Below are 25778 nucleotides of genomic sequence, written 5' to 3' on the forward strand. Positions count from 1 at the left end.
TTTCCTGTGAACTTTAACCTCTCTCTTTCTAGCAGAGATACCTGCAGCATGCAATCATTTACAATCTTCAGTTAATAATTACTTTTTAGATTTAGGTCATTAATACAAAAAAAATTATCAGTAGACGAGACTTAGATTTAGAGACTTTATTTGCCATTTCTGACACAGATTACAGTTCAGTTTTTTCAGTTGATCATGTAAATAGTCTTGTTTGTACAGTAGCAGTGGCATGAAAATAAATATACATAAAAAATACAAAACAGAAACTTAACGCTTCCAAATATGGAAGAAAATGATCTAGAGCTGTGTGCTGCCTTGTTTTTTAGTATGATTATTTTCAGCAGGCTTTAAAATTCTTTTCTGGGGATGCAGAAACCTGAAATATGGAGATTTTAAAAAATGGAGTAAAGATATCATGAGTAATCCGTGCTCAGGTGAAAAGCCTCTCTTAATAATGACTATCAGAGCATAAAGTTGCCTTACACTTTTGATAAAAAGAGATAAAATATTTAATTATTTCAGTGTTAACAATATTTTATTGCACTTTCCAGAACCATCTTACGCAGGAGGCCCGAGGCTCAACAACGCCAGTGCCTACTCCACCCAGCGGGTTCCTCACAGAGTTCATTAAGCTTTTTTCTTTTAATGATATCTTTCTAGAAAAAGGAACCAACAGGTTTAGGGGGAAGAGATATGTAGATACATTATACACGGATCAGGCCGCCTTGGACAGGCACAAGACATTCACAGTTCTTCTCTACATGATGCATAAATACACAGACATTTGTGATCATAGACTCTACAGTTTGTCTGGAGTGTTTGCAATAAAACAGCAATCACTTTTAAGTTAAAATAAGATTGATATACAGTATCCATGTGCTATCATTGATGTGGGGCTGTTATTGCTGGTTGAACTCTTCCTTAGTCCTTTGTAAAGTTTGCAAACAGCAGATATAAACTAATGTAGTCGCTAGATGAAGATGACAAGGAAGTGAAAACCCAAAAATAAATTATATTGCTTTGGATGAAATAAATCTACTTGGATATTTTGATACACTAATCGACATTTAGAAATTATTCATAATCTAGTAAACAGTGAATGTTTGTGGTTAATAAAATATATGTAACTTCTTTTCTTTTTCTACACAGTACAATAAAAGTTCAGTTCATGAGGACAAACGGGTCAAAAATAAAGTCTTAATGAGTCTGTTTGGTCCAAGAAGTACTAGCAGGTGCGTAATATCGAGATACTGTCGTTTCTTTTTTGTTCAGAGCAGAGATATGAAGCTAAATAAGAGATATACAGCTGTCTAATCCAAAGTTTCTGATGCTTCAAGCAAAATAAGCTTTACTTTTCGTGACCCTTGTTTCCTCGAGTGCAATTGAGCATTCACATGAAGACAAAACACAGTGTGAACATTAAGAAAAACGCAGAGCTTGGACATATGTAGAAATGAAATGAAGGCATCACCTTTAAACGGCTAGCGTTCTCGTCAAAAGTCCAAACAAAAGAAACTGCCTCGATGTTTTTGCTTTTTCCGATAAAGCTGGCTCTGCTGTTGTCGTCCGAACTGCCTTTTGAACTTCAGGCACTTCTCTTCATGTCACTTCACCGGAGCCATCAGAGATGTTTTAGGGCCATGACGTGCATCCATACATGGCACATATGTATTGCAGTTTGATGCCCTACAGACAGGCAGAAGTCTGTAGGGCCAGCTGTGTTGTAACATGAGAGTCCTCCATCTGTACACTGGTCATGCACAAGCTAACTCAAGATCTGACCCTCATCCCTCAGTGTTCTTGTCAGTTAGATCCTCTTATAACGTCCTCCTAGACAAGCCGCTCCAGTTTGGTCCATGTGTCAAAGCAACACAGTCTGGCGCTTTTGTCCTGTTTCCTGCTCATTCTCAGGACAGACAGGAAGAAATGTTGGCGATCACATGAAGGAGTGTTCGGCTGGAGGCCCGTAAGAGAAGCCAGGAAAGGCTCCGGCTGCTTCTTTGACGCTGCTGGTCACAGTCAGCGTGTCTGTGCAAAGAGAGGAGGACACTGGCAGGTGGGTGAACTCGGGGTCAAAGTGTCGCAGGTCCGTGGGACCAGACTGTAACACAAAGATGGGGAAGACGTTAGAAAAATTGCATGTATAATAATGAATTTGCCACTGATATCAGGGTGTTTCATAGCATAAGCACAATGTCCACATTCACTAGATGTATGACTTTCCTTCTATTTCTGACTATTCCATTAACAAAAAGGCTTTGGATTTCCAGCAGATGTCAATAAAGCAGACGCAGTAATATTGTAAATATTGTGTAACTGTTCTTTTTAATGCTTTTGTACAGTTATGGTTAAAGCCGCTCATGCACTTCTAATTAATATTGCATTAATGTAGTTCGCTATAATCGTGAAGTGAAACATGAAAGTGATACTGTGATAGCCTTGTTCTGGGACAACACATCATTCTGATTAAATTATGAGTAATACATACCACTGATGGAACAAATGGAGGTGTGATCTTCTTGGCCATCAGGTCCTCCCAGTTGATTGGAGAGAAGAACGAATGGTACTTCAGTTCAAGCTGAAGGAAAAAAGAGAAACTGGATGAGCACAGTGATGGAAAACAAGTGTCACAATCTGTTACAGTCCTGTATGTTAGCCATTCCCAGACTTGAGAGGTCTGTGGCACATTTCAATATGTGAAAATCCTTTTTGGACCACCCAAAACTTTAATAACAGCTTCGATCATCACGCAAGCCTAAGATCAAGTATTTCCTTGTTTTGTGCTTGATTTTGGACGAGTTCGGGTTCAAAAGTGGGTCAGAAAATGAGGAATGATTGTGTAATTATATCAATTCCAACCCTTTTTTTGACTTGTTCTATTTCTTTCAAAAATGCAAACCCTTAACTGCAACTTTATACTAAATTATACTGTTGAAGATTAATGTTTTTAATTTACAGCAGGTGACTTCTTGCAGCCCAGTTGCAGTACTTGCAAAGGCCACTAGGGGACTGCAACCCACAGTCTGAGAATCAGGGCTCTATGTGATGTGTGCACTTACAAAGTCATCCTTTCCTCCCAGCCTCTTGGTGCGGTCCTTCTGCAAAAGCCCCTCGAGCAGGTCCCTGCCTGCATTCGACACGTTGGGCTTGAGCACCGGAGCCTTGTGCAGGATGTTACTGTACATCTCAGCCGTGTTGCGACTGTAGAATGGAGGCTGTTTCAAAAAAAAAGAAAGGAGTTGTGTTAATCTTGTATAAACAATCAGGAGATCTAAAAAGGCATAAAGTCACCGGTTTCCACTTACAAGTCCATAGAGCATTTCATAGAGCACCGATCCCAGGCACCACCAGTCGACAGTGCGGTCATACGCCTGCTTCTGGAGAACCTCAGGAGCCAAATACTGAGAAAAAAAAACAGAGAAAAGTTCAATGCAAGTCCAACATTATTCCTCAGAAGTCGTACTGAGGTCATACTAATGATGAACAAATGTCTAAAGATGTATCTTTTACCTCAGGCGTCCCACAGAAGGTTGTCGTGGTACCGTTGGGCTCAAGGCCTTCTTTGCAGAGGCCAAAGTCTGTTAGGACAATGTGTCCCTGTGAGTCTAGCAGGATGTTCTCTGGCTTCAGGTCCCTGTCAAAAACAAGACAAAGAAATGTTTACTCTAAATGCATCAGGGCACAGGTTTACAGATGTCCACTAGGGGGAGCTGTGGCATCACTCTTTACCTGTACACTATGTGCAGAGAGTGGAGGTAGCCAAGTGCACTTGCAATTTCAGCAGCGTAGAACCTGGCTCTGGGCTCCAGGAAGATTCTCTCTCTCTGGAGATGGTAGAACAGCTGGAGTAGAAAAAAGCAAACATCTGTCAGCATCTGTTTCAAACAAGGTTATATATTCTGTCCTCATTCTGCCGTACTGTGGCTTACCTCTCCACCGTTGACGTAGTCCAGCACAAAGTACAGCTTGTCAGTAGTCTGGAAGGAGTAGTGCAGCCCCACCAGGAAGGGATGCTTGATGTTCTTCATCAGCACACTGCGCTCAGCCATGATATGCTTTTGCTGGAGGAGAGAAGATGGATTATAACATGCCGTTTTCATTGCATTTCACATTACCAGCCGAGAGAAAATAGATAGAGGAGGGGTCCTACCTCTTTCTTCTTCAGGATGATTTTCTTCTGTAACACTTTGACAGCGTAGTACTTGGTGGTCTCCTTGTGCCGAGCCAGTAAAACCTGTTTGCCATCAAACATTTGCATTAGTAATGTAGTCGCAGAGATGACCTATATGTGTGGAGGAGAGCAGTTACATAAAAGGCTGCACGCAAGGACAGACTCACCTTTCCAAAGCTGCCTTTTCCAATGATTCTAAGGTAGTCAAAATCACAGGGTTTGATCCTAAAGAAGAGAAAAAGATAGAAAATTTCATTTATAATTTGTTCTCATTTATGTTTGTCAAAATTGTGGCATAGAGATTTCTTTGAAGTATACTTACTGAGTGTCCTCAGCCAGTGAACTTTGAGAATTTAGGCACATCTGAAAGATACAACACGGGGAAGATCACAACAGTGCCACATTTTACAGATAAAATGAGTCAGACTGTGATGAAAGTAAATAGTTTCTGCTTACATCACTATCAGGAAGTTCATTTTCAACCTCCTCATTCTGATTCTCATCAATCTTCAGGAAGTTGTTAACTTCGACACTGAAAACAGAGAGACAAAGACTCATTCATACGGAGGATTCTGACTTCACCTGGTTTTTATTCAGCACAGATGATTGGATTTGAGATTTCTTAAGAGGTTTCTGAAACTGAGAAGCTGAATGGATGTCCTCTGCGTGGGTGCGACTCCAATGACTGTCTGAAACTTCCAGACAGGTCAAGTTCACCAAGGCTTGTCAAAGCTCAACCTGTCTGAGAAAACCTTAAGCTGCTGATCCGCAAAGACAGGGTTCAGCCTGCTCTGCAGGACTCAGGGGTCCAGCTCAGATGCCCTCCTGGAGCATCTGGAGAGGTCAGATGCAACACCTGGGTTTTTTTTTGTCTTTTTCCCACCCCACCCCACTCTGACCTGTGTCACGGGCCAAGCCATGTATCATGTAATAATTGAATTACAGGTTTATCCTTGTCAAGGGAACACAGGGGATTTGCTTGAGAGGTGATTATGCAGTGGTGAGATTGTTAGCAAGCCTGTCATGAAAGAACTATTCTTAACTTGGCTTCTTGGACCCAGATTATGCTTTTAACAGAATGTCCTGCTAAACCCAGGTGGCTGATTGGATTGGTCGGGACCTGTGCGCACTAATCATGAATGGGATAGCAGTTAGAAATAAACACTAGAAGCTGAAATCCAGGAAGTAACTGGAGCCAAGAGAGATGTTCTTTGTGCCCTCACTTAAAGGTCAATTTTCAAAACCAAAAGCTTACACTTCCAACCATCTCTATTTGTTTATTTTATTTTAAAATGTGAATACTCACTGTTGGCAGATATGTGGAGTAGACACCAGCTTCTGGATGAAGTCATTCAGACCCATTTTTCTCTCCTTGATGAAAGCTGCAGAAAAAGAGGGAACCCCTTTATGTTAGTATGATCCAATCGTGAATCGTGATCCAAACAATTCTCTCTCATTAGAGAGAAAAAAAAAATCTGTGTTTGAGTCCTAATCCGCAATTTGTGAGTTTTAAATATCGCATTTCCAGTGTAGGCTTGCGTGCAGTGTGTATAGACCTCTTATGTTGCGGGCTTATAGGTTATGCAACCACTTGGGTCATTCATTCAGATACCAACAGTGGCGGCCAACAAAGCATTTTCCATCACAAATCCTTATTACAACACAAATAACCCGATTTGACATATTTATTCAGATTTCCATACCGCTTTCGCTTATGTCCAGGTTTGAATTTTCCACCATTTAAATGCAGAACAAAATAAATAAAAAACAATCTTTTCAATTAATTAATTTACATCTGATTTTTATTACTAAAAATAATTTAAAAGACAGGCGTAATTTGTTGTAATTTACAGCTTGATTTAGTGATGGATATTTGGGTAGCGTTGTAAAAACAAGTGTCATTTTTTAGGCTCACCAGTGAGAACAGCTACAATTCCCCTCATTTTGCAGTAAGTTAGATCACATCCAGCTTCAGTCACGGCCATGTTCAGCGATAAATAAATATCCAAAAGTTTAAAAATATGAAGCAAAAAGATGCAGTGATATTTCCTCTGTGGTCCTGGTCCTCTAACCGTTAGCTACCGTTGGTTTTTTATGTGGCATCAAACGCGCAGACTGAACTCCAATCGTCCGCGCTCCGCTCTGAACTGCCGCTGCTAGAGCCAGCCAATGTAGCTTATAGGGGGACCACGTGGTATCAGGAGGTGACGCCCCGTTTTCGTCACCGTCGTCTCCACGGCAACAGTCTCGTGACGTCACGGGATTCCGCTGCAGCCATGTTCTGCCTGCAGGAGGCGAGGTGGGGGGAATGACGAGAGAGCCCACCGCATAGGAGGAGGAGGAAGAGGAGGAGGTGGGTGAAAGCACCCCCTACCACACTCCCACCACCAGCACCTCCTCCTCCAACCCCCCCTCCTTATTTTCTCTCAATGGAAAATCTCCAAACTGGCTGTTAGCACCACAGGCACAAAAGGGATTATCGCCAGTTATTATGGAGAAGGAGAAGGAGAGGAAGAAGTGCAATCCCAGGAATGGTCTTGTGAAATCATGTGGCAGCAGCTCCCGTTTTCCCCCTGCTGCAACGCTTTCATCTTCTGAGGGTATGCAGAAATGTATGTCACGACTGCTGCATTTCACCCTCAGCCTGCAACAGCTGCAGTGCGTGATCCCAATAACCAACAAAAAGGTGATGAAGCCATAAAGTGCACAGGGGAAAAAAGAAAGAAAAATACTGCATGGCTGCAGACAGTCTTCTATTTAAAGCAAAGAAGTTTCCAGAAATCTCCCTGCTTCTCTCGTTCTAAGTAATTCACTCCAAGTAAAAAGTGTAGCCACGACCTTGCTCACGGCACACACACAAGGTTGGAGTTATGAAGGTGACTTTGCACGATAATTATATAAATTCAGAGAAATAACATTTGACATCATGATCATCTGAGCTTAAGCAGTGATGGGTCCAGCTGTCACAGATGTGGTCCACTAACCCTGTTATATAATTACATAACCGTGCCATAATGCAGATGGGTATACACGGCCCAGCAAGGAAGGTGAGTGCATGCAAATTTTCCAGGAAGTGTTGACATTAATAGGTATCTGCTGATTGAAAGTGTCATTTAATCTCTCACTGAGTGATAGCAATGATGTTGCAATGCAAAACAGCATGTATTCAGTGGCAGCAGGGCTTATGTTTGCAAAGCTGCACCTGAATGAGACTTCCAGAACAATGTCCTTTGGTCAGACAAGATCAAAGTGGAGATGTAAGGCACTAATGCACAGCACCATATTTGGTGAAAACAAAACACCTCATACAAGCTGTGGAGTATGGCGGTGGAGAGGTGATGATTTGGGCTTGTTTTAAAGCCACAGGACTTGGGAACCTTCCAGTCATCCAGTTGACCACAAACTCCTTGGAATACCAAAGTATTCTTGAGGCCATCTGTCTGTCAATTGAAACACGGATGAAATTGGATCATGCAACTGGGGAAAATCAAAACAAAATTAGTGAAAAAGAAAAGACTTAACGTGATGCAATGATCCCTTCAAAGTCCAGACCTTAATCTGACTGAAGTGCTGCAGTGGGAGCTGTGCATAAATGAATGCCTGCAGACCTCAATGAGCTGAAGTAGAGTGGGCTAAAATTCCTCCACAACAACGTGAGAGACTGATAAAGTCATACAGAAAAATGCAAATGTGCACTGTAGCTCCGGGCTTTGAATGGAAATGCATAGCTGAGGCGGGCATTAAACGTTGTTGTTTTTAACCTGCCACTGCAAAGTCTGTGTGACGTCCGATTCCACCCACGTGAGAGTAAAAAGCGTAATTGTGCAGTGAATTCACAGTATGTGAGTGGGTGTAATGTGTGCAGGAAGCCCCTAACTAAACCGCACTGAGTATTTTCAGTACTGCGAACGTGTCTCATGAGGCCATCTCCTGTTGTATTGGTGTGTAAAAATGACTTTACTTCTACTTGAGTGACATTTCCAACGTGAGGAGTAGTTTACACTCTGGTACTGATTAACACCACGAGATGTAAGTCGTCATCGATGGTAGTCAAGCATATGAACCTTGGATCCAATCAGAATATAATTCGTGGCTTTTGAACTAATCATTGCTGTTAACACCAAAAACATCCCTTTCTCTTACCAAATGAAATAACCCTGAGATGTGTTAGCTCTCACAGGTTAATCTGCAAATTAGTATTTATTAGAAAATACTGATTAAATATCCTTTTTCAATTTCCTGCAGTCCAAGTGGACCACTTGGTTTTTTTATTATCAAAAAAATAACAACCTAAACCATCAAGCTTTCAGTTTTGAACAGTAAATATTGAGCATATTCACAGAAAATTGACTAAAACTATGATCAGAATTTAAAATTTTCCTTTGATTAACTGTTCACTTTATAGGCTGCTGACTTGTACTTCACTTTAAGACTAAGCGCTTACTTCCCCTCAGCTGTGATAAACATCTGTTTCGGTAAGATTAGGATTCATTCAGCTGAGATGTGTCAGTGGGAAACTCCTCTGTTTTTGTCCCTTTTGACAATGTGACAGTCATGCACCATTTAAAGGAAGTGAGACTCCTCAGGACCAGTTCATGTATTAAGAGAAAAGGGAAGTGGGGTGCTTTATTTGAAGGGGCCCAAATAGAAAGTAGCTCAGAGCCAGCTGGCAGTATGACAGATCAAACCCTGGATGGCTACCTAAGCAAACACACACAGCTCAGCTTCGGTTCTGTTTACACACAGAAACACAGTGGATCTGATTACGGGACACCAACACCTCTCCCTGGCTTGGAATGATGGGGTTCCCCTCCCCTCGTGTAGACTTTCTGTGAATTATTCAAGTATATTATTTCATCATCGCTCTGCAAGGATTCGTATGACCGAGTTTCTTTCTGTCTCTCCACCAGCGTTACCTTCTGTCACATGACAGATTAATCAGGTTTTATTTAGCACTTTCACACAGGCTGCCCTGCTTTCCATCACTCTGTCCAATCGTGTGATTGATGCTGAGCAGACAGGCAAAATTTCCACTCGCTGACAAGCAGTCGTGTGAGGCACCTGCCAGCCGTTCCACTAAAAGGCTTTCCAGCTCTCACGGGGTGGCATCGACGATAACTTCCCAGCCTCAGCGTGGTACTGCTTTTGTCAAATTGGCTTGTGCGCTGCATCAAACACCTGCCCCAGTTTGAGCCTCACATGAGACAAAATGAAACCAGATCTTTAGGGTAGAGGCCGAGTAGTAACTAAAACTCATTTAAAGGTACTCGAACGAAGGTAACTAAATAAAATATGACTTTGAGCATAACCTTTTTGAACTCTATTCTTAGTGCTTCGCAAAGAGATAAAAGGTGTAATTTCTTAAAGGTGCTGCATGTCAGAAAGTTATTTTGAGTGATATAACCATTCAGGCCCGTATCTGGTGTGGTGATCCTCTGTGTCATTCAGCTGACTTTCCAGAGATCAGGGCTGGAAGGTTAATTGAGTTTTTATTTAATTTGATGATTTTCACTTCCAGAAAACCTCAAATAATGGAGGTAATTCACCAGAACGTCATATGCTCCTTTTCCAGTCATAAGTCTGCAAAATCCTTCCTGCCCCACAAATCTGTATGTTCTCATTCCCAGCCCAACCCTCCCTCTCTCTCACTTTGTCACTCTCTCTTATTGGCACCTGCCTGACCTATGAGCCACCACCGATCCTCGGTGAGGCCTAGGTTGGTGCTGGCCATCCACCCGCCATCTTCTATCAAAAAATGTTGTCTAATTGTCTTTGAGTTTGTGGTCCTTGCTGATGAAAAGATGAATATTCTTTTGTAATTTCTTAGTTTTTTTCTCATATTGTAAACAGTGTTGCACTTTTGCCCCGCCTCTAAAAGCTCATAATCACTCTTTAGTTTAGTTGCAGCCAAGAAGACTAAAAGAGAGCCTTCAGTCAATAAGATCATGAGGAATGAAAACTCAAGCTTTCTGTAGCTGAAGGCTTATAATGGTTGCCTTTGTCTCCGGATTGCTCAAGCGCTCTCATCCAGTGCACTTGCAGAGGCTATCATACAGGTCACACAAGACACAAAGTTTGGTGTTGCCAAGGAGACCTATTCACCTCCATCTATAGACTTCCCATGTTGATAGTCGGTCAGCAGGGACGGGCTATTGTTCTTGCAAAATGGATTTTGCAGTCAAAAACCCTCCTTAGAACTAAGAAGTCATTGTTGAGTTCCTTAAATGCATGAAAAGACTTTAAAGTTCATATCCAATTGTGTTGAATAATCCAGATCACAGTATTTTAGCTTGTGCTGAGGTCTCAAAATAAAGCTCTTGCAAACAGCTTCTGTAAAGTTATATATATTCAGATTAAACATCTCAGAACATCAAAGGAGGTGTGAGTATCGGTGAGTTCAGGGGACACATTTAGTCCAGTTATTTCAGAAATAAGAGCAGGACTGTAAGAACTGAAGTCGAACAAAGCTAAAAAGCTGGAAATATGACATTAGATGAGACTTTCATGGAGTTTCATGGATAAAGGAGAAACTGTGTGTAGTTTTCTGTATCCTGACAGATGAGTAGTTAAAATAGTCAAAAAGGAAGTGAACCCGAGACAGGCTTGGAGTTCGAGACGCTAATAGAACAAAGGGTAACTCAGAAAGTCCTTGTTTCACTCTTACAGTTACATCTGACTGACAATTCAAGACCTCAGAGCTTCTAAACTATGTAAATATTTGTGAATATCGTGTCATTTAAAGAAATTTAAACCATCACAAAACATGGGATATTTTCCATCCACATGTTTGCAGTAGTCTCCAAGGACTCTGCCTTTTAAACAGCTAAATTTAAAGTTATTATTGTGTCAATGCAAGATAAAATGTAAATATAATTATGACCCACTGAGTTAACATACTTGTGTTGAATAAAAATTGCAGTACATTTAAGCCTCTACATTGGAAACATTTTTCTGTTTTGAATATATCTCTGAATTTTTGAAATGTTGTACGAGCCAAACAAGCAAACAAACATCAATCAGTCCAGAAAATCATTAAAAATATATTTCAGTGCTTCAAATATAATAGTAAGGTTCAACCTGGACTCTCGGCTGGCTGCTTACTACCAGAGTAGTGGGTAGGAGGCAGCAGAAGGTGGATGAATGAGTCATAGAGGCAAACAGGTCCTTGGTGACCACCCATAGCGCTGGCAGGAAGGCTAATGAGGATGGAGAACCCAAATTACAATCGCTGACCAGCTCTGAGGAGCAATCATGGCCTTGTGTTATTCACACCCACGCAGTCATGGCAGCCTTGGCACTCAGTTGAAAACAGATCTCTGCTAAAATCTCTTCTCTCCTCCTCCAGTTCCTCTTTTGTGTGTCATCTGCATCATTCTGGCACCTAGTATTACTCACACAGAGACCCGCAGAGAGCCAGACCGGAGGTGGTGGTCGAGCCCGACTGCGTCGCAGTGCAGCCCCCGGGCCCCTGCGAGTGGGAGCAGATTTTGGCTGATAAATCTGGAGTTAGAATTACTCGCTCTTTGTTTCGCGTTTGAATTCCCGGGCAGTAGATGAGAAGTGTTTTTTATTTTTCTACCCTCCACGGGGGATTAGACAGCTGCTCATGCGCCTGCTTCATCAGTTAAAAAAGAGAAATGTTTGCTCTCTTTTGCGATGACTCAGACACACAAACTGTTCCATAATACATTACTTTAATTTGCTGCCAAGCAAGTAGGAAGATCCAGCCTATTTGGAGCTGCAAAGCCTCTATTAATTTCCATAATGTGACTGCGGTTATTGCTGTAATTACTATAATGATAGCAGAAAGACTTTTTTCATTATGTTCTCTCTTCTAACATGTGTTTTCTCACATGTTAGAAACTCAATTTAGAAAGAAAAAAGGAAGCAGACAGAAATAAAGACCCAGGAGCCATTTTCATTCAGACCACCAGACTGTCATTCACTAACTACAGCATCTGTGTGAGCCAAACATCATGAATCAGTGGCTGGTGGTGACTTCCGTTACTGTACGCAGTTCCCTTTTCTCTGTTTTTGCCCTGGATCATAATAATATGAAACATATTTCATATAAAAAGCAGCCACGTTTCTAAAGAAGCTCTCAGCTCAGTTTGGCCAGTGAAGGGTAACGTCTCTAGGATACCCCAGAAACAAATAAAGCTTACTCACTGCCGTGGTATTCATTTGATCCAGTTTATGATCAGTGGTTTATGGCTTTGTAAGTCTACTCATGAGGTCAGTTATTCATTTGGAAGATATCTAGTGGAAATCAATCGAATCCTCGATGAAACCAAAGCAATTAATTAAGTGAGTGAAGTGATTTAGATGGTGACGTTGGTCAGCGTCAGGCATTTGAAATGGTGCCAAGACATGGATAATCTGAAAACAGTGTCTGTGTGACTGCATATGTTTGCTTTACAAATTTACTGAGCAGCTGACATTAAAGGACTTTCCAGATGAACTTGCATGTAGGCAAACTAAAGCTTGATTGGTTTTATTTATTCAACAGAACAATTTTCAGTTACCTAAGAGCTTCTTTAAGATCAATCCAGTCTGCTCTAAGCCTCCTAAAGATGCCTTTATATCAAACAAATTCTCACTGAGATGATCGAAACCACAAAGAGGGAAGTAAAAATTAGTGGCAGGCTGTACAATACTTATTTTTTTTACCAAAATACCAAACAGAGTTGTTCCGTATGTTAAAAAGATTTTCAGATTAACCATCAGGCAACGACAAAGCAGGTTGGATGAGTTTAGGGAACACAGTGCTGTCATTAAAGAGATAAGAGCAGGACCGTCTAAGTCTTTAGACGACTGATCTTAGCTGAAAGTTGGAAATTAAATTACACTGACATTAGATGAGAGCTTCAGGGAGTTTTATGGATGCAGGTAAAACCAGATGGTTTTCAATTATGTGACAGCTACTTAAAGACTGATCCAATTACCTGCTCTAACTCTGCTAAAGATGCCTGTAAATCAAGCAAATTCTCACAGAGCCGATCTAAAGCACACCGAGGGAAGTAAAATTTAGTGTCTGGCTTTGAAAATGGTTTTCAAAACACTATTAAATAGTTTGCACCCCGCTGCTTTAAAATGCCGTTTGAAGTAGTGAGAATAGCATTATTCTAATATGTGACCCCTTCACTGTGTCCAAACAGCAAGCCTTTCTGAAGACGATGACAAAGTCATAGAGAGCCCAGTAGTAACTGGTTGTGTTTCTGCGACTAAAGAAACTGTGTGCCGTGACACAATGACACACTGCACTACAACTCAAAGCTGACTGTCTGACCCCACGAGATAAATTATGCTGGACGATCGTTTGAATGTTTAAGAAAACAACGAGCATCCTCCTGGTCACACTCCTGACCCGTTACACCTTCTTCTCCCTCTGGATTGGACCCTGTGGATTCTTTTATTGAAAACTCAAGGTTGTAGTCTGATTCTCAGCTCTGAGAGAGTTTCAATCTCTTATAGGGACCATTTTTGGTCACATCTGGAACATCCAGGTTTTATAACAATGGAAGCTTTGAGAAAATATCTGTATTGAATATTCTGTCCTGCTAGGTTCTTTCCAGATGTAACAAATGGTGCCTAACAGCAGCTTTGAAGCACACCTGTTAACACAATACATCTCATTTGTTTAGCTTGAACACAAACCAAAGGGGGATTTCCTGGACTGTGTATTTTTTTATGATAGTGATGTCATAGTCATAAATTTCATGTCTCTTGTCTTCATGTTGTTGCAGATAAACAACAAGTTGAGGTTTTCTGTATGATGTGAGATCATAACTTACATTTTTATAGTTTGCTTTTGCGTTGATTAAACAGAGAAATGTAGTGTGTTATTGAGGGAGCTTTAGAGGCGCTTACAGGCAGATTTTATTACCTTTTGCCAGAGGCCTTCTGTCTCCTCTTTTTCTAGTCTTTATGCCAAACTAAACTAACCATCTGCCGCTTGCAGCTTCTTACATTACATCCAACTCTTAGGGGAAAAAAAGGGTCTATTTTCTTATCCCTTTAAGGTTTAATAACTGTGTGGGCCCCAAACTGTTTTTCAGGCTATCACAAAACACCTGAATCATCTGATCCTTGGTCCGAGTTACAAAACCAAGGCCCAGCAGCAGCTTTTATCCTCTCAGGTGACAAATGAGATGAGATGTACGGCTGTTGCAGAGAGAAGGTGAGAGACTCTGATGTGGGCATCGTGAAAATAAACCAGATAATGTGCGAAGTTATACAGAAGAGTGCTATACAGTGTCTTTGAATTGTTCATCTAATATCTTATGTAACTAGAGACCGTGACGTCAAAGCACTCCGAGGGAATGATAAAGGAGCAGAGATACGACGACTTAATAAGGAGTCAAAAAAGATAGAACGGTGATTGAAAAAGCAGGGAGGATAGTATTTAGATGACTGAGCTGTAAAAGTTGCTTGTCTCATGGTGCATCCCCCCCCTCTCTCTGCTGTGCTGCTGAGAGACTGCACATTTTTCCCCAGATACTCTGAGACAGTGAATTAAAGGAGCACCTACCTATGAAGGATTTCTTGCCGGTCTTCATGTCCTCCTAAGTGTTTGATTAGATGTGATATCAGGAGAGAGTCTCTGATGAATGGCTGTCTGTCTGCTGCAGAGCGCCCAGGTGATTGAGAGAGATGCAGTGCTCCTGTAAATATTCCTCCCTCTCCGTATCTGTCTACTTATCAACGGCTCCCACTGCAGCTGTGCTCACAAAAGTCATTGATTCACAGACAAATAACTTTCAGCGCTGCACTTCCCTCTTCTCTCTGCCTCTTGTGCTGTTTCTTCCTCTTATCGCACAGCCTGCAAACAGCTGTAACCAAAGATCTGTGACGCACCTTCCTTTCCTCTCCCTCTACACGCATCCCCAACTCTAACCTCACCTCCTCCACCCTTGGCTGTTCTTTTATCTACCTGAAGAGCATCGAACAACACAAAGGCAGGTGTCTGGTTACAGCTCCCGTGAGGACGGGAGTCCCGCCGGAGGGGAAACCAGTCTCCATGACATGGGAACCACCTGAGGAATACAGAGCGAGGACAGAGAGGGGTTTAAACTTGCTTTTAATTGGCCACCACTGCAGGAGTGATGTATTCACTCCCCATCAGCCTCCTCTGCCTCTGTCACTTACTGCCTCTCAGGATTTTGGGGGATAAAAAGACCTGGTTAGTCACACTGACAGCCATGATTGTTTTGTTAGCCTTGAGCTCTAGGTTATCATCACAAACAATGAGTGCTGTGTGGTGAGGAGTGAAGCATGTGGGGGTTGAGATACAGCAGCAACAACAGCATCACTGATGAGTAACACTGTTTCTCTGTCAGTAAAGTGCTGCGGTGAATTATGATTTGCTTTGGGAGGAGTGAGCTGCAGTCATACTGTAATAAATTTACACTCAACAAATCTCTTACTTTGGATCATTTAAGAAAGCGTTGCAGTTCAGTGAGCGTAACTGCTGCTAATTTTAAAAAACAAACAAACATCATGATAGAAATATGAGTACTAACAAACTAAAGTTGGTTTTAGCTTAAGGTGATCACATTCTGGTGAGCTAAAGAAGGTAATGGAAGAGTAAGAAAATGAAGAAGTGTGGTTTTATTAGTGTCTTTATGTGCCTGGATCCAATTCTATGTATTCAAACGAGTCCTGCTAAGATTAGATTATGTTTCAGTTCGACCTGCAGTATCAAAATGCAAAATGCAAAGTACAAGACAGAAGTAAACCCATATGGAAAAGATATATATAAATCTTAAAAAGTTTTTATCTGTCTTGTATGAAACTTGTATGAAAAGCATACAAGAGTGAAAACACATATAAGATCCCTTGAAAAATGATATAATGAAACTTGTATGTTTTGTATACTTACTAAAAAAAAATATGAAAGTAATGAGAAAGTGGCCACGTTCATGAGTAAATGATATATGTTTTTACTATTTCTTTTCCATATGGGAATACACGTGGGTGAAAAAATAAAGTAAAAAACTTGCACTGTGTGTCTCCTAAACTCTCCTAGATGGATGAAATGGTATAATTCCCAAAACACACTGATTTGTTTGAATCTTGTCTGAGATGCTTTGGGAAAATCCTGCAAAGGTGCCAACAAACAAATGGGCGACTGTAAAGGTCACGGCATATCATTTGATTCTCATTAAGAACATCAACCGACATTGTGTTGTCTCTTCTCATTTTCTGACCACTGTTTTCGTTTTACTTAAAAAAAAAAAGTATTTTTCAGTATAACATACATGACAAACACGCGTGTATGCAGTTAACATATCACTATAAACAGGTTCCTTAAACTTACAGCTCAGGAGCTCAGTTAACAAACAAGCTTATGAACACAGTGATTCTCTTGTTTCGTAAGACTAAGGAGGCCCCAGGGGGTTAATTTGTCACCTGTTTCTAGAAGCTACTTTGAATGGAGCTGCAGACCTGGGACTTACAGATAGTTGGTCACAAATACAAAGAGACCTGGAGGTTAACCTACTTGTGACTTTTTTCTTGGGAGAAAAAATTGGCAAAAGTAAATTGATTCAGGATGAACAACAGCCAGACATCAGTTTCCTTTTGTATTTACATGCAGCTGATATTTCATCAGTGTGATCTCATATCTATTGATTCGTGTCAATGTGTAATAAAGCTGGAAGTTTTTCCAGTTTTATAGGGCACAGAAACCCACATTTGCCAGAAGGAGGGGTCGATGACAAAAGAGATGACAGTTCATGTTCCAGTGGAAATGATCATTTTTACATTTTCTTTGGTATTATTTGTACTTCTCTTCGATTTAAACACCAAAACTTCTCGGTTAGGTTAAATTTTAGGCAATAAAACTTCTTGGTTTGGTTTAAGGAAAGAAAAGTGTTGCAGACATTCAAGCACATTCGTTTCAGAGTGCTTGTGTTTGTCATGTGACAGCTGGTGCCTATGCTAATGAGTGAATACACTGCTTTGTTGTTGCTTTTTTACATTCTGCTGTGAGATTGGGCTGAAAATGTATTCAGGTGGAGTCCAGGGTACTGTAGCAGTGTTCTCCTGCAAAGAGATTTGACTGCAGCAAGTTGGAAGGAGCGCTAAGCTGGCTTAACCTGGAAAATACACGGTTTATCCTGTTAGTTATACGGTGCAGAGGAAGGAAAACTGTAATTATTATTAAGTGAGATTACTAGAGGTATGGAGAAAGAGCTTCTTCTCTCTGATTCTGACACAAAAATCCTCATGCATATCAAATGTTACTTTTTGATACCCCCTCTGAGAAACTGTCGAAACCTTCACAGTCAGGAGGCGGGAGCGCGATGACTGTGTGAAAACAATCTGCATCGCTGTTAAGAAGAACAACCGCCGTCCAAAAACGAGGCTTAAATGAAGTTGCATATTTATTATGTGACACATTTCGCAGCTCGCTCATTCTGCCTCTAATGATACAGAACAGAAAGCATCTGATGCACAGATTCGTGCCCTGTTGCTGAACTCGACTTCACGCAAACAAAAACTTCACCCACCACCAGCTGATGAGCGACATTTAAATTTCAAAGCCATGAGAGGTCGGAGAAAGTTTACAAATGTTTGCATTCAAATTATGCTCAAAAGAGAGAAGTGAGCTTTGCCTGACTCGTTTTATATCCACCGCCCTCTGCTCGAATGAATGCACTTTGCCAACAAACATATTTTCTCAGCCTGCTCATCACCTCCACAACATAGTTCACAGGGAAAGTGAAAATAAATACAGACTGGTATCATGTAGCTTGAGAAAAGGCCACATGGATGGTTTCTTTGAAGACAAAGTCTCAGCCTGAATGCTTCATGATAATAAGTCTGAAATCGAGAATCATCACCAACACAGCGATTTGTGACTGGACAGATTCGCGTGTAATTTCTATTAGGGCAGAGTGTGAGCAGAGGAAGCATAACGATATGAGTCAGTGAAGGAAAAGGCTGATTATGTGGCTGGATGTCAGACATGTGACTGTTTGTCACGGACAATCTTTGCTTTCATTGTCGAGGAGTCAAGTGTTTCACCAATGAGGAAAACAAAAGGTTGTTGTTTACTTGACTTTTCCAGAAAGACAGTATGATTTTCTGTTTTTGCTTGACTGGAAAACTCCATCAACACGGTCAAGTGTTTTTAATGGTTTTGTGGATTTGTGGGTTGTGGCATGGTTGGCAGTGCTGTCACAGTAAGAAGGTCTGGGAGTTGAACCCTCCAGCTGGTTATGAGGAGTCTCTCCCTGTGCCTGCGAGGGCTCTCCGCAGGGGCTCCAGCTTCCTCCCACAGTCCAAAGCTATCCAAGTTAGGTTAACTGGTGATTCTAGATTGGCTGTGGGTGTGAATGTGAGTGTGAATGGCTCTCAGTCTCTCTGTGTTAGCCTTGTGAGAGACTGGTGACGTGTGCAAGGCCTGCGCCCTATGACACCTAAGATAAGCTCCAGCCCCTCCCCAACCCCTGAGCAGAAAGAAAATGGATTTGTTTAGTACTATACAACAGCAGCCCTGTGTATCCAAAGCAAATTTACCTCTTATCATGTCTTAACTGTGACGCACTTTGTGAATTGAGGTTATTTGCTGGTACTAAGATAAAATCTGCATGAGAAATGTACACAGTAATGCGGGTCCTTAAAATGTCTTTAGTAAACATTTAGTGATACAGCAAGGCTTTAAAGACTAGCTGTAATCCTCTGCTATCAGAATATATGATTTGAGGTTTTGAGTTTTTAAAAATCAGAGAACAAATACATAAATATTAAACAAATGGACTAAATACATACAAAAATGTGCTTTGTTTTTCTTTAAAAGACAAAGTTGGGGTTACTTTTCAAACTTCACACGTTTAAAAGTAATGACATTTCAGAAAACATACATAAGGAAAATAATTGGTTAACATCACATTTAGCCTACTGAATTGTTATTTTACAAGATGGGAAACAAGGAAGAGTTGGCTTGGAACTATCACAAAGTTAAAAACAATCCCTGCTAGTCAACTCTTTTTTTTTTCTCTTGTTTGCTTCCATGTTTTCGAGAGGTTCAGTCAGTCTTGTCATCATTGGCATCACAAGGGATTTAGGATATATCTAGATGCACAGAAAAATCTCTCCATCCACATGGAGATACAAAAACGGATTAAAAGTGCTATCAAGAGCAACAAGTGGCGTTTTTATAATTATCAAAATCTAGAAGCAAATCTAAAACATCATTTAGGTGGGAGCAAAAAGCAAAAAAGGAAAGAAAACTCACTTTTTCCCAAAATACCCATGTGCATGTGGACAAAGCCTAAGAAAACAAGATATTACCTGTTTTGTAGAGACATTGCATTGGCGGCAGCAGAACAGCCTCCTGTTTCACAGAGCTAGGCTAACCGTTTCCCCATGTATACAGTCTTAACACTAAGCTAAGTTAGCCAGATTCATATTAGCTTCATAATTAACTGACAGGCATAAGTAAAATCAGATTTGTAATCTGCACAACGTTCATCTAATGTTAAATGTAATGCTGACTGATTAATATTTTGGCTTTTTACAAACAAATATTTAGAATTAGCTTGCACCAGGTCCTCAAGTGTTTTCTCTTTTCTTCTGTTTCATCTTCTTCTTGCAGCCCCAACCATTAGGGGTCTTTACTGTGGATCATCTGCCTCCATCTCACTGTAAACCTAGCATCAACTTCTGTTACACCAACCCTCTCCATGTCCTCCTTCACATAAATCTTCTCTTTGGTCTTCTTTCTTTCCTCATGCCTGGGAGCATCATCTTCAGCATCATTTGTCCAATATATCAACTGTCCCTCCTCTGCACATGTCCTTTTTAATATATATATATATATATATATATATATATATATATATATATATATATATTGTAGACCAGGGGTGGGGAACTCCAGTCATATATATATATATATATATATATATATATATATATATTGTAGACCAGGGGTGGGGAACTCCAGTCATAAATACCCATTGTCTAAAGCAGAGGTGGGGGAACTCCAGGCATCAAAGGCCGGTGTTCTGCAGGTTTTAGATATCACCCTGGGTCAAAACACCTGAATCACATTATTAGTTCATTGCCAGGCCTCTAGAGAGTTTCAAGACTTACTGATGAGGTAATGTCGCTATTTAGATCAGCTGTATTGGTTCAAGGACACATCTAAACCTGCAGGACACCAGCCTTTGAGGCCTGGAGTCCCCCCCACCCCTGCTTTAGACAATGGGTATTTATGAAACTATTATTATATTTTTATTTTGTGGGGGGTTTCCCAGGCTCATCTTATACCCAGAATCATTATTAACACATTGAAAACATTAAACATACATTGAAAGATAAATAAATATAAAGTTTCTTGCAGCCCTGATGTATGCTGCAAAGTCTCGGTTTCCTGCAGACCCTCAGCCACATTTGTCCTCCATTTTCCTGCTTCAGCAGTATCCTGCAGCTTCATGATCACCAAGTCGGCTGTGGATGAGACGGACGAGTCACGTGTGAGCAGGAGGTGAGGGATTGAGATCACTCTGTCTGTACAGTGGGTCACTCAGCGAGCAGTCCTGGCTCACCTGTTGCTATCTTTAATCTGATTAGCAGCTAGGTCATGCTAGGAGAAGCTCTGACATTAGTCTGCATTAGTGTGTGTGTGTGTATGTGAGTGTTAGTATGTTGGGCTGAGCTCCGTTGTTTTAAGAGTCACGGTAGGTTGTTTCCCATGAAAATTCAATCTGATACACGTGCCATACAAAGATCTGTGGAAAACAGAATCTTTGAAGAAGTGAAGCCTGAAGTCACTCTTGGTTAAAAAGCCACCCACGGGTAAGGGCGGATTTATACAGATACTCTCTAAACATGGAAGAGCTTATCAGTTGCTGCCACAAAAATAGAAACAGGCTGGGCTACTTTAGTCTTCTTAAGAACCGTGTGAGTCTAAAGTGTTGAGTCACACTTGGCATTGAAAGACAGGAATCAGGAAAGGTCCAATAAATAAATAAATCTTTGTCAGCTGGCCTTATGCATACCTCAGTTTGTCACAACAGGAAAAACACAGTGAAAATAATATCTTTTCGTGGAAAATCATAGTGTCAACTAAGTTTACAAAACGTATTAACTTCCACGTGAACCTGATATATTTGTATTTCAATATTTGTGTGCATTCAAGAGTTACAAGCCGGCAGTGATCACTGCTGCTTTAATGTAAAACAGAAGGAAACTGCTGTCCAAACCATAAATATTACTCTTTTTGTTTAAATCAGCTGACATATCACATTTATACCCGGAGCTTTGCTGTGGGAAAAAAAATAGCTCGTGGCAACAGAGACAAAATCCTGTTCATTTTTTTTTTCTTTAGAAAAAAATTTGGATAATGAAAAATGTATAAAGACTAAAAATGAAGTAGAAACTAAAACTGTGGGTAAAATCACTTAAGTTACCTATAAGAAACATTTTAAAAAACTACACTTTTGCTTAAAACTTAATTACGAATGAATATTGTACGACTTACAAAATTAATTCGTTCCCGAGGGTCTATCGTAAGTCGAAGCACCCATCGCACCTCTTGAGTGAACGACAGGCTATAGGCTAATTGCTAACTGCAACAACAATACGTCGTTCAAGTGGAACAGTGAAGCGCAAGTACGAAAGCCAACGAACTCCAGGCCTCGAGGGTCGGTGTCGTACGGGTTTTAGATCTCACCCTGGGTCAACACACCTGAATCACATGATTAGTTCATTACCAGGCCTCTGGAGAACTTCATGACATGTTAAGGAGGTAATTTCGCCATTTAAATCAGCTGTGTTGGATCAAGGACACATCTAAAACCTGCAGGACACCGGCCCTCGAGGCCTGGAGTTCGACACCTGTGTTTTAAAGTCTTGCCTCTGACAAATAAACCACACATTTTAATGTGTGGGTAGCATTTCTGGATCATGTTCACATGTGGCTTCTTTACGTGATATGGGCACACTGAGCTGTGTTCACAGACTGTGTTTTCTGGAAGTGTTCCTGATCCCAAGCAGTGATTTCCATGACAAAATCATGCCTGTGTTGTATTGCAGTGATCTTTGGGCCCTGATCTGATAAACCTGCATGAAGAGATGCCTCGCTAAGATGCTCTTTTCATGCTCAGTCATGTTACTGACCTGTTGCCAATTAACAAAATATTCCTCTGGATGTTTCTCTTTAGCAGATTTTACTTTTCCAGCCTTTGTTGCTCTTGTCCCAACTTTTTTGAGATGTATTTCTGCCATCAAATTCAAAATTTTATGAAATAGTAAAATATCTCAGTTGAAACATTTGATTTATTGTGAATAAAATCCAATGTTATGAGATCTGCCAATCATTGCATTCTGTTCTTAGGTACATTTTACACACTGGGTTTGTAATTTGAGGTGTCTAATTACAAATCTGACAAAACAAACGAGCAGGTGAAAGGGGGCACAAAGCACATTCTCCTGGCTGATAAACCTGTGACTTTTGCCAGGGCTACCTTCCAAACTGTCTAATGACATTGTGGGTCTCTAAAACGGGACTGTTATCGTGTGCAAAGGGCCGCTGCCAGATGACACCTTGTGCGTAACGTTGAGAGGCAGGCAGCATCTGACCAAGCAGAGAGAACCCAGAGACTCTTCATGCACCTGCAGGGTTTGGATACTTAGACAAACAAGGTAGGGTTTAAATAACTTAAACGTTTTTTCTTTCAGTGCAGTGTAAATTTAGTGGACCTTACGTAAGTAAGTAAGCACTATAAGATGTCAACACATCTTCATGCACAAACAGACCTTCACAGGCACTCAACAGATACATGTTTAAAGGAACCAGACAAGATAAGCGAGACTGAAAATCGCTTTGACATTTCCAGCCACTTAACTTTAGTATACAAACGTACAAGTTTGCAAAGGCACAGTCAAAAGTTTTGTGAATGGACCTCTGCTTGGGTGTGTTGAGCCTACATGTGTCCTTCTACCAAATTTAATCAATTCAGCGCAGACTTTTTGCCAAGATACTGACCTACTTTGGCTCTCACAAAGTCTTTGCAGTGGAAGGAAAGTTTAGGCTCAGCACCATTAAAAATGTGACAGCTTAATTTCTGACAGTAATGAGGACACTGCACTGCTTGGACTATAGTAGGGCATTTGGCCAGTCTACCCTGAAGGACAGAACAGGGTGGAAAATATAACATACCAAAATAGCCCTTTCATCCTCGCTGGCATATAATTCTCAGAAGCCCCATGCCTGTTATTTTTACAGGTTAACAAAATGGTAATGACACACATTACATCATGCCTAAAGATTGGGTAATTAATGCCATCATTCACTGTGGCGGTACCTTGATATAGTCTCTAACAGTGCCTTTCTCTGCCATCTCCTTGACGCTCATTACACTTTGCATGCAGTCATGCATGTGCAATTTTAGTGTGTATATGTGTGTGCATGTGTTCAGGGCAGCAGACCAGTGAGCAGGATGAGTTTAAATGTCTGTCATGAATACTCTGTGCAGAGGAAGTTACACAACACCTCTCATCGTCTTACCTAACTGCTGAACTGCCAGGGAGGCTCACAGAAATGTGCTGGGACACTGGGAATAGTATGAATGATGCATTGGTCATGCTTCTACAAGTTTAAGGATATTAATCAGTAAAGAAAGGCATAAAATGTTTATGTGTAGGTGTGCAGTACGTACAGCACCACAGGCTTTATGCAGAGGTCGTGTTAGACTTTCTTGTTGTGTTTCATTTTGATATACAGGGTTGTAAAAAAATAATCCCTAAAATTATATTTTTTAATTGTAATACTGAGACATAATTTGCTTCTATGTATGAGGTCATAGAGAGAAACACCAGCAATAATGAGTGCAGAGGCATGTAAATGTGTTGTTCAAGCAGGTTAATAGAACTAAATGGATTTAAACTAGGAGCTTGTTGGAGTGTAATCAAAGGCATCAAGATTGTCTCACCCTCTTATTTAAAGCGGTCACACCCTTAGTTTTGCTTAACTTTAGTTTAATCATGTGAGTCATAAATTCACACATCTCACGGTTGTCAAGAACACAGAAATAATCTATAAAGACCAAGAGCTTTTTTTTGTCTTTCTGTGCCGGGCTATAAATATGTCCACATCCACCCTGTTCTCATCCCCGGGGCATCAATTTGTACTGCATTGTCAACGCTACTGGTGTGGTTAAATTAAAGATGTCCTTTGCCATGTGTGCTATGAGGCACTGAGTTATGGCGTGAGTGAATCCTAATGTGTTACTGCAGAATTACTGTTGAAAGGATATATTTTTCAAATCAAAGGAAGTAGCTTTTAGCAAGTGGGAAAAAAAAGAAACTAATTGTGCAAAATGGGCTCCAGTGGGAATGTGAACAAGGATCTCTTGGAAGTGATGCCACCACTACTCCACCAACTTCCTGAGGAGCTTCCTTATCCAGGCTGTTGTTTCTCAAATGCCTCAGGACACTGATGATACAGAGCAACTTATTACTAGACCCAAGAGGCACCAGACAAACCTTCAGGATGGGAATGTGTTGCCATATCTGCATGGAACCAGCCTCAAGACTGCAGTTCCTCTGCTGTGGAGACAAACACGACAGCTGGAGACACGGCACTCTTATACTTCTTGAAAGTCTGCATGAAGTGCATGAGTGTTGTCATATTGTACTGTATTGTACTAGTTGGTTAGTACCATACGGACCCTCACGCTCACCGTCTGATGACACGAGGGGATCCTAGCAGACTAGCGGACATTGGAAAGAATATGCAGCAAAAATGTGTTGCCTAAATTTACCCCTTAATGTTGCTGCTTGGACAGGCCTACCCACAGAAACAGTTGCCTGCCTGTCTTGCCACGACTTGTGCTCATTTTATGCTTGAGCGAGGGTAGAGTGAAGGCAGTCGACCTGTGCATCTACCTGCAGAGAGCGCCTGCTGTCGCTGGAGGGGGTGAATTCTGCTGTTGCCCACTTTTCATCCAATCAGAATCCCACCAACACTAAGCCATACGCACCCACCGATCTGCATTTGGGATTTTGGAGGAGTGCATGCAAGCATGTTTGCAGTTGGTAAAATGCTGTCTCCGTCTGCTGTCCAAAAATAAATATTTATACAGACCAGCACATTTGCAGGAACATAAATTATGCTTTATGTGAAAAAAAGACCTGGTGCTATTAAAAGATGTGGAGCCCACACTGAAAATGTGCTGCGGCTGGTGGAATCTGAAGCATGGTTGCAGGGTTGCAGCTCAGGGTGTAAGGTGTATGAGTCTCAGTCCAGCAGCTCAGTGAAGCTAAATTAATACCAATAGATCCCAATGTCAGTCCTTGCATGTATGATGTTTAGTAGGTTCAGTGTTATATTTTTCGGTTTAACATGTCAATATACATGAGAGTGATTGGCTCACTCTGTGTGTTAGCCTCCCTGCAGCCCTGAGTTGGATAAGCTGAACACAATAACACCCCATAAACACCCGTTGACCTAAAAAAAAAAAAATTCTATTTTAAAGATAATGTAAAAAAAAAACCCCAAAAAACATCTACACTATATTATCAAAGAAAACTGGATCGGGTCAGTTCCAACTTGCAAAATGCTTCTCACCAGTCGTACGTCCCAGATATGTCC

At 41.0% G+C, this 25778-nt stretch overlaps 1 protein-coding gene and 1 long non-coding RNA gene across 3 annotated transcripts in view; one reads left to right on the forward strand and one right to left on the reverse strand.

Annotated features, from left to right (window-relative positions):
* Nucleotides 1-131: 131 nt before the first annotated feature.
* Nucleotides 132-15016, reverse strand: LOC113014950 (serine/threonine-protein kinase Sgk1). 2 transcript variants are annotated; one of them, XM_026156831.2, is made up of 13 exons: nt 14703-15016; nt 5478-5553; nt 4628-4703; nt 4494-4534; nt 4339-4396; nt 4151-4234; nt 3930-4061; nt 3730-3842; nt 3511-3634; nt 3306-3401; nt 3060-3215; nt 2489-2578; nt 132-2101 (listed from the first exon to the last, which is right to left on the reverse strand). In XM_026156831.2, exons 1-13 carry the CDS (start codon nt 14728-14730, stop codon nt 1937-1939), a joined length of 1239 nt encoding a protein of 412 aa, XP_026012616.1. In that variant the 5' UTR covers nt 14731-15016; the 3' UTR covers nt 132-1936. The 2 variants fall into 2 exon arrangements, with proteins under 2 accessions (XP_026012616.1, XP_026012615.1); XM_026156830.2 differs by lacking the exon at nt 14703-15016 and adding an exon at nt 6087-6328.
* Nucleotides 15017-22722: 7706 nt separating this feature from the next.
* LOC113014985 (uncharacterized) overlaps nt 22723-25778 on the forward strand; it is a 37873-nt gene continuing 34817 nt past the window's right edge. The window contains exon 1 of the long non-coding RNA XR_013904608.1: nt 22723-22828. This is a non-coding gene — a long non-coding RNA (uncharacterized LOC113014985). The remainder of the gene's footprint in view (nt 22829-25778) is intronic.

Source organism: Astatotilapia calliptera, chromosome 22 (genome assembly GCF_964374335.1).
Source record: "Astatotilapia calliptera chromosome 22, fAstCal68.1, whole genome shotgun sequence".
Taxonomy (NCBI): domain Eukaryota; kingdom Metazoa; phylum Chordata; class Actinopteri; order Cichliformes; family Cichlidae; genus Astatotilapia; species Astatotilapia calliptera.

What these genes read in the sequence shown, in the direction of transcription:
- LOC113014950 (XM_026156830.2), bottom strand. Translation starts at nt 6,156, where the DNA reads ATGGCCGTGACTGAAGCTGGATGTGATCTAACTTACTGCAAAATGAGG. An exon ending in GAAAAGGCAGCTTTGGAAAG is followed by an intron (nt 4,235 to 4,338) that starts GTGAGTCTGTCC and finishes GATGGCAAACAG; the next exon opens with GTTTTACTGGCTCGGCACAA. An exon ending in CTCCATTTGTTCCATCAGTG is followed by an intron (nt 2,102 to 2,488) that starts GTATGTATTACT and finishes TTTGTGTTACAG; the next exon opens with TCTGGTCCCACGGACCTGCG.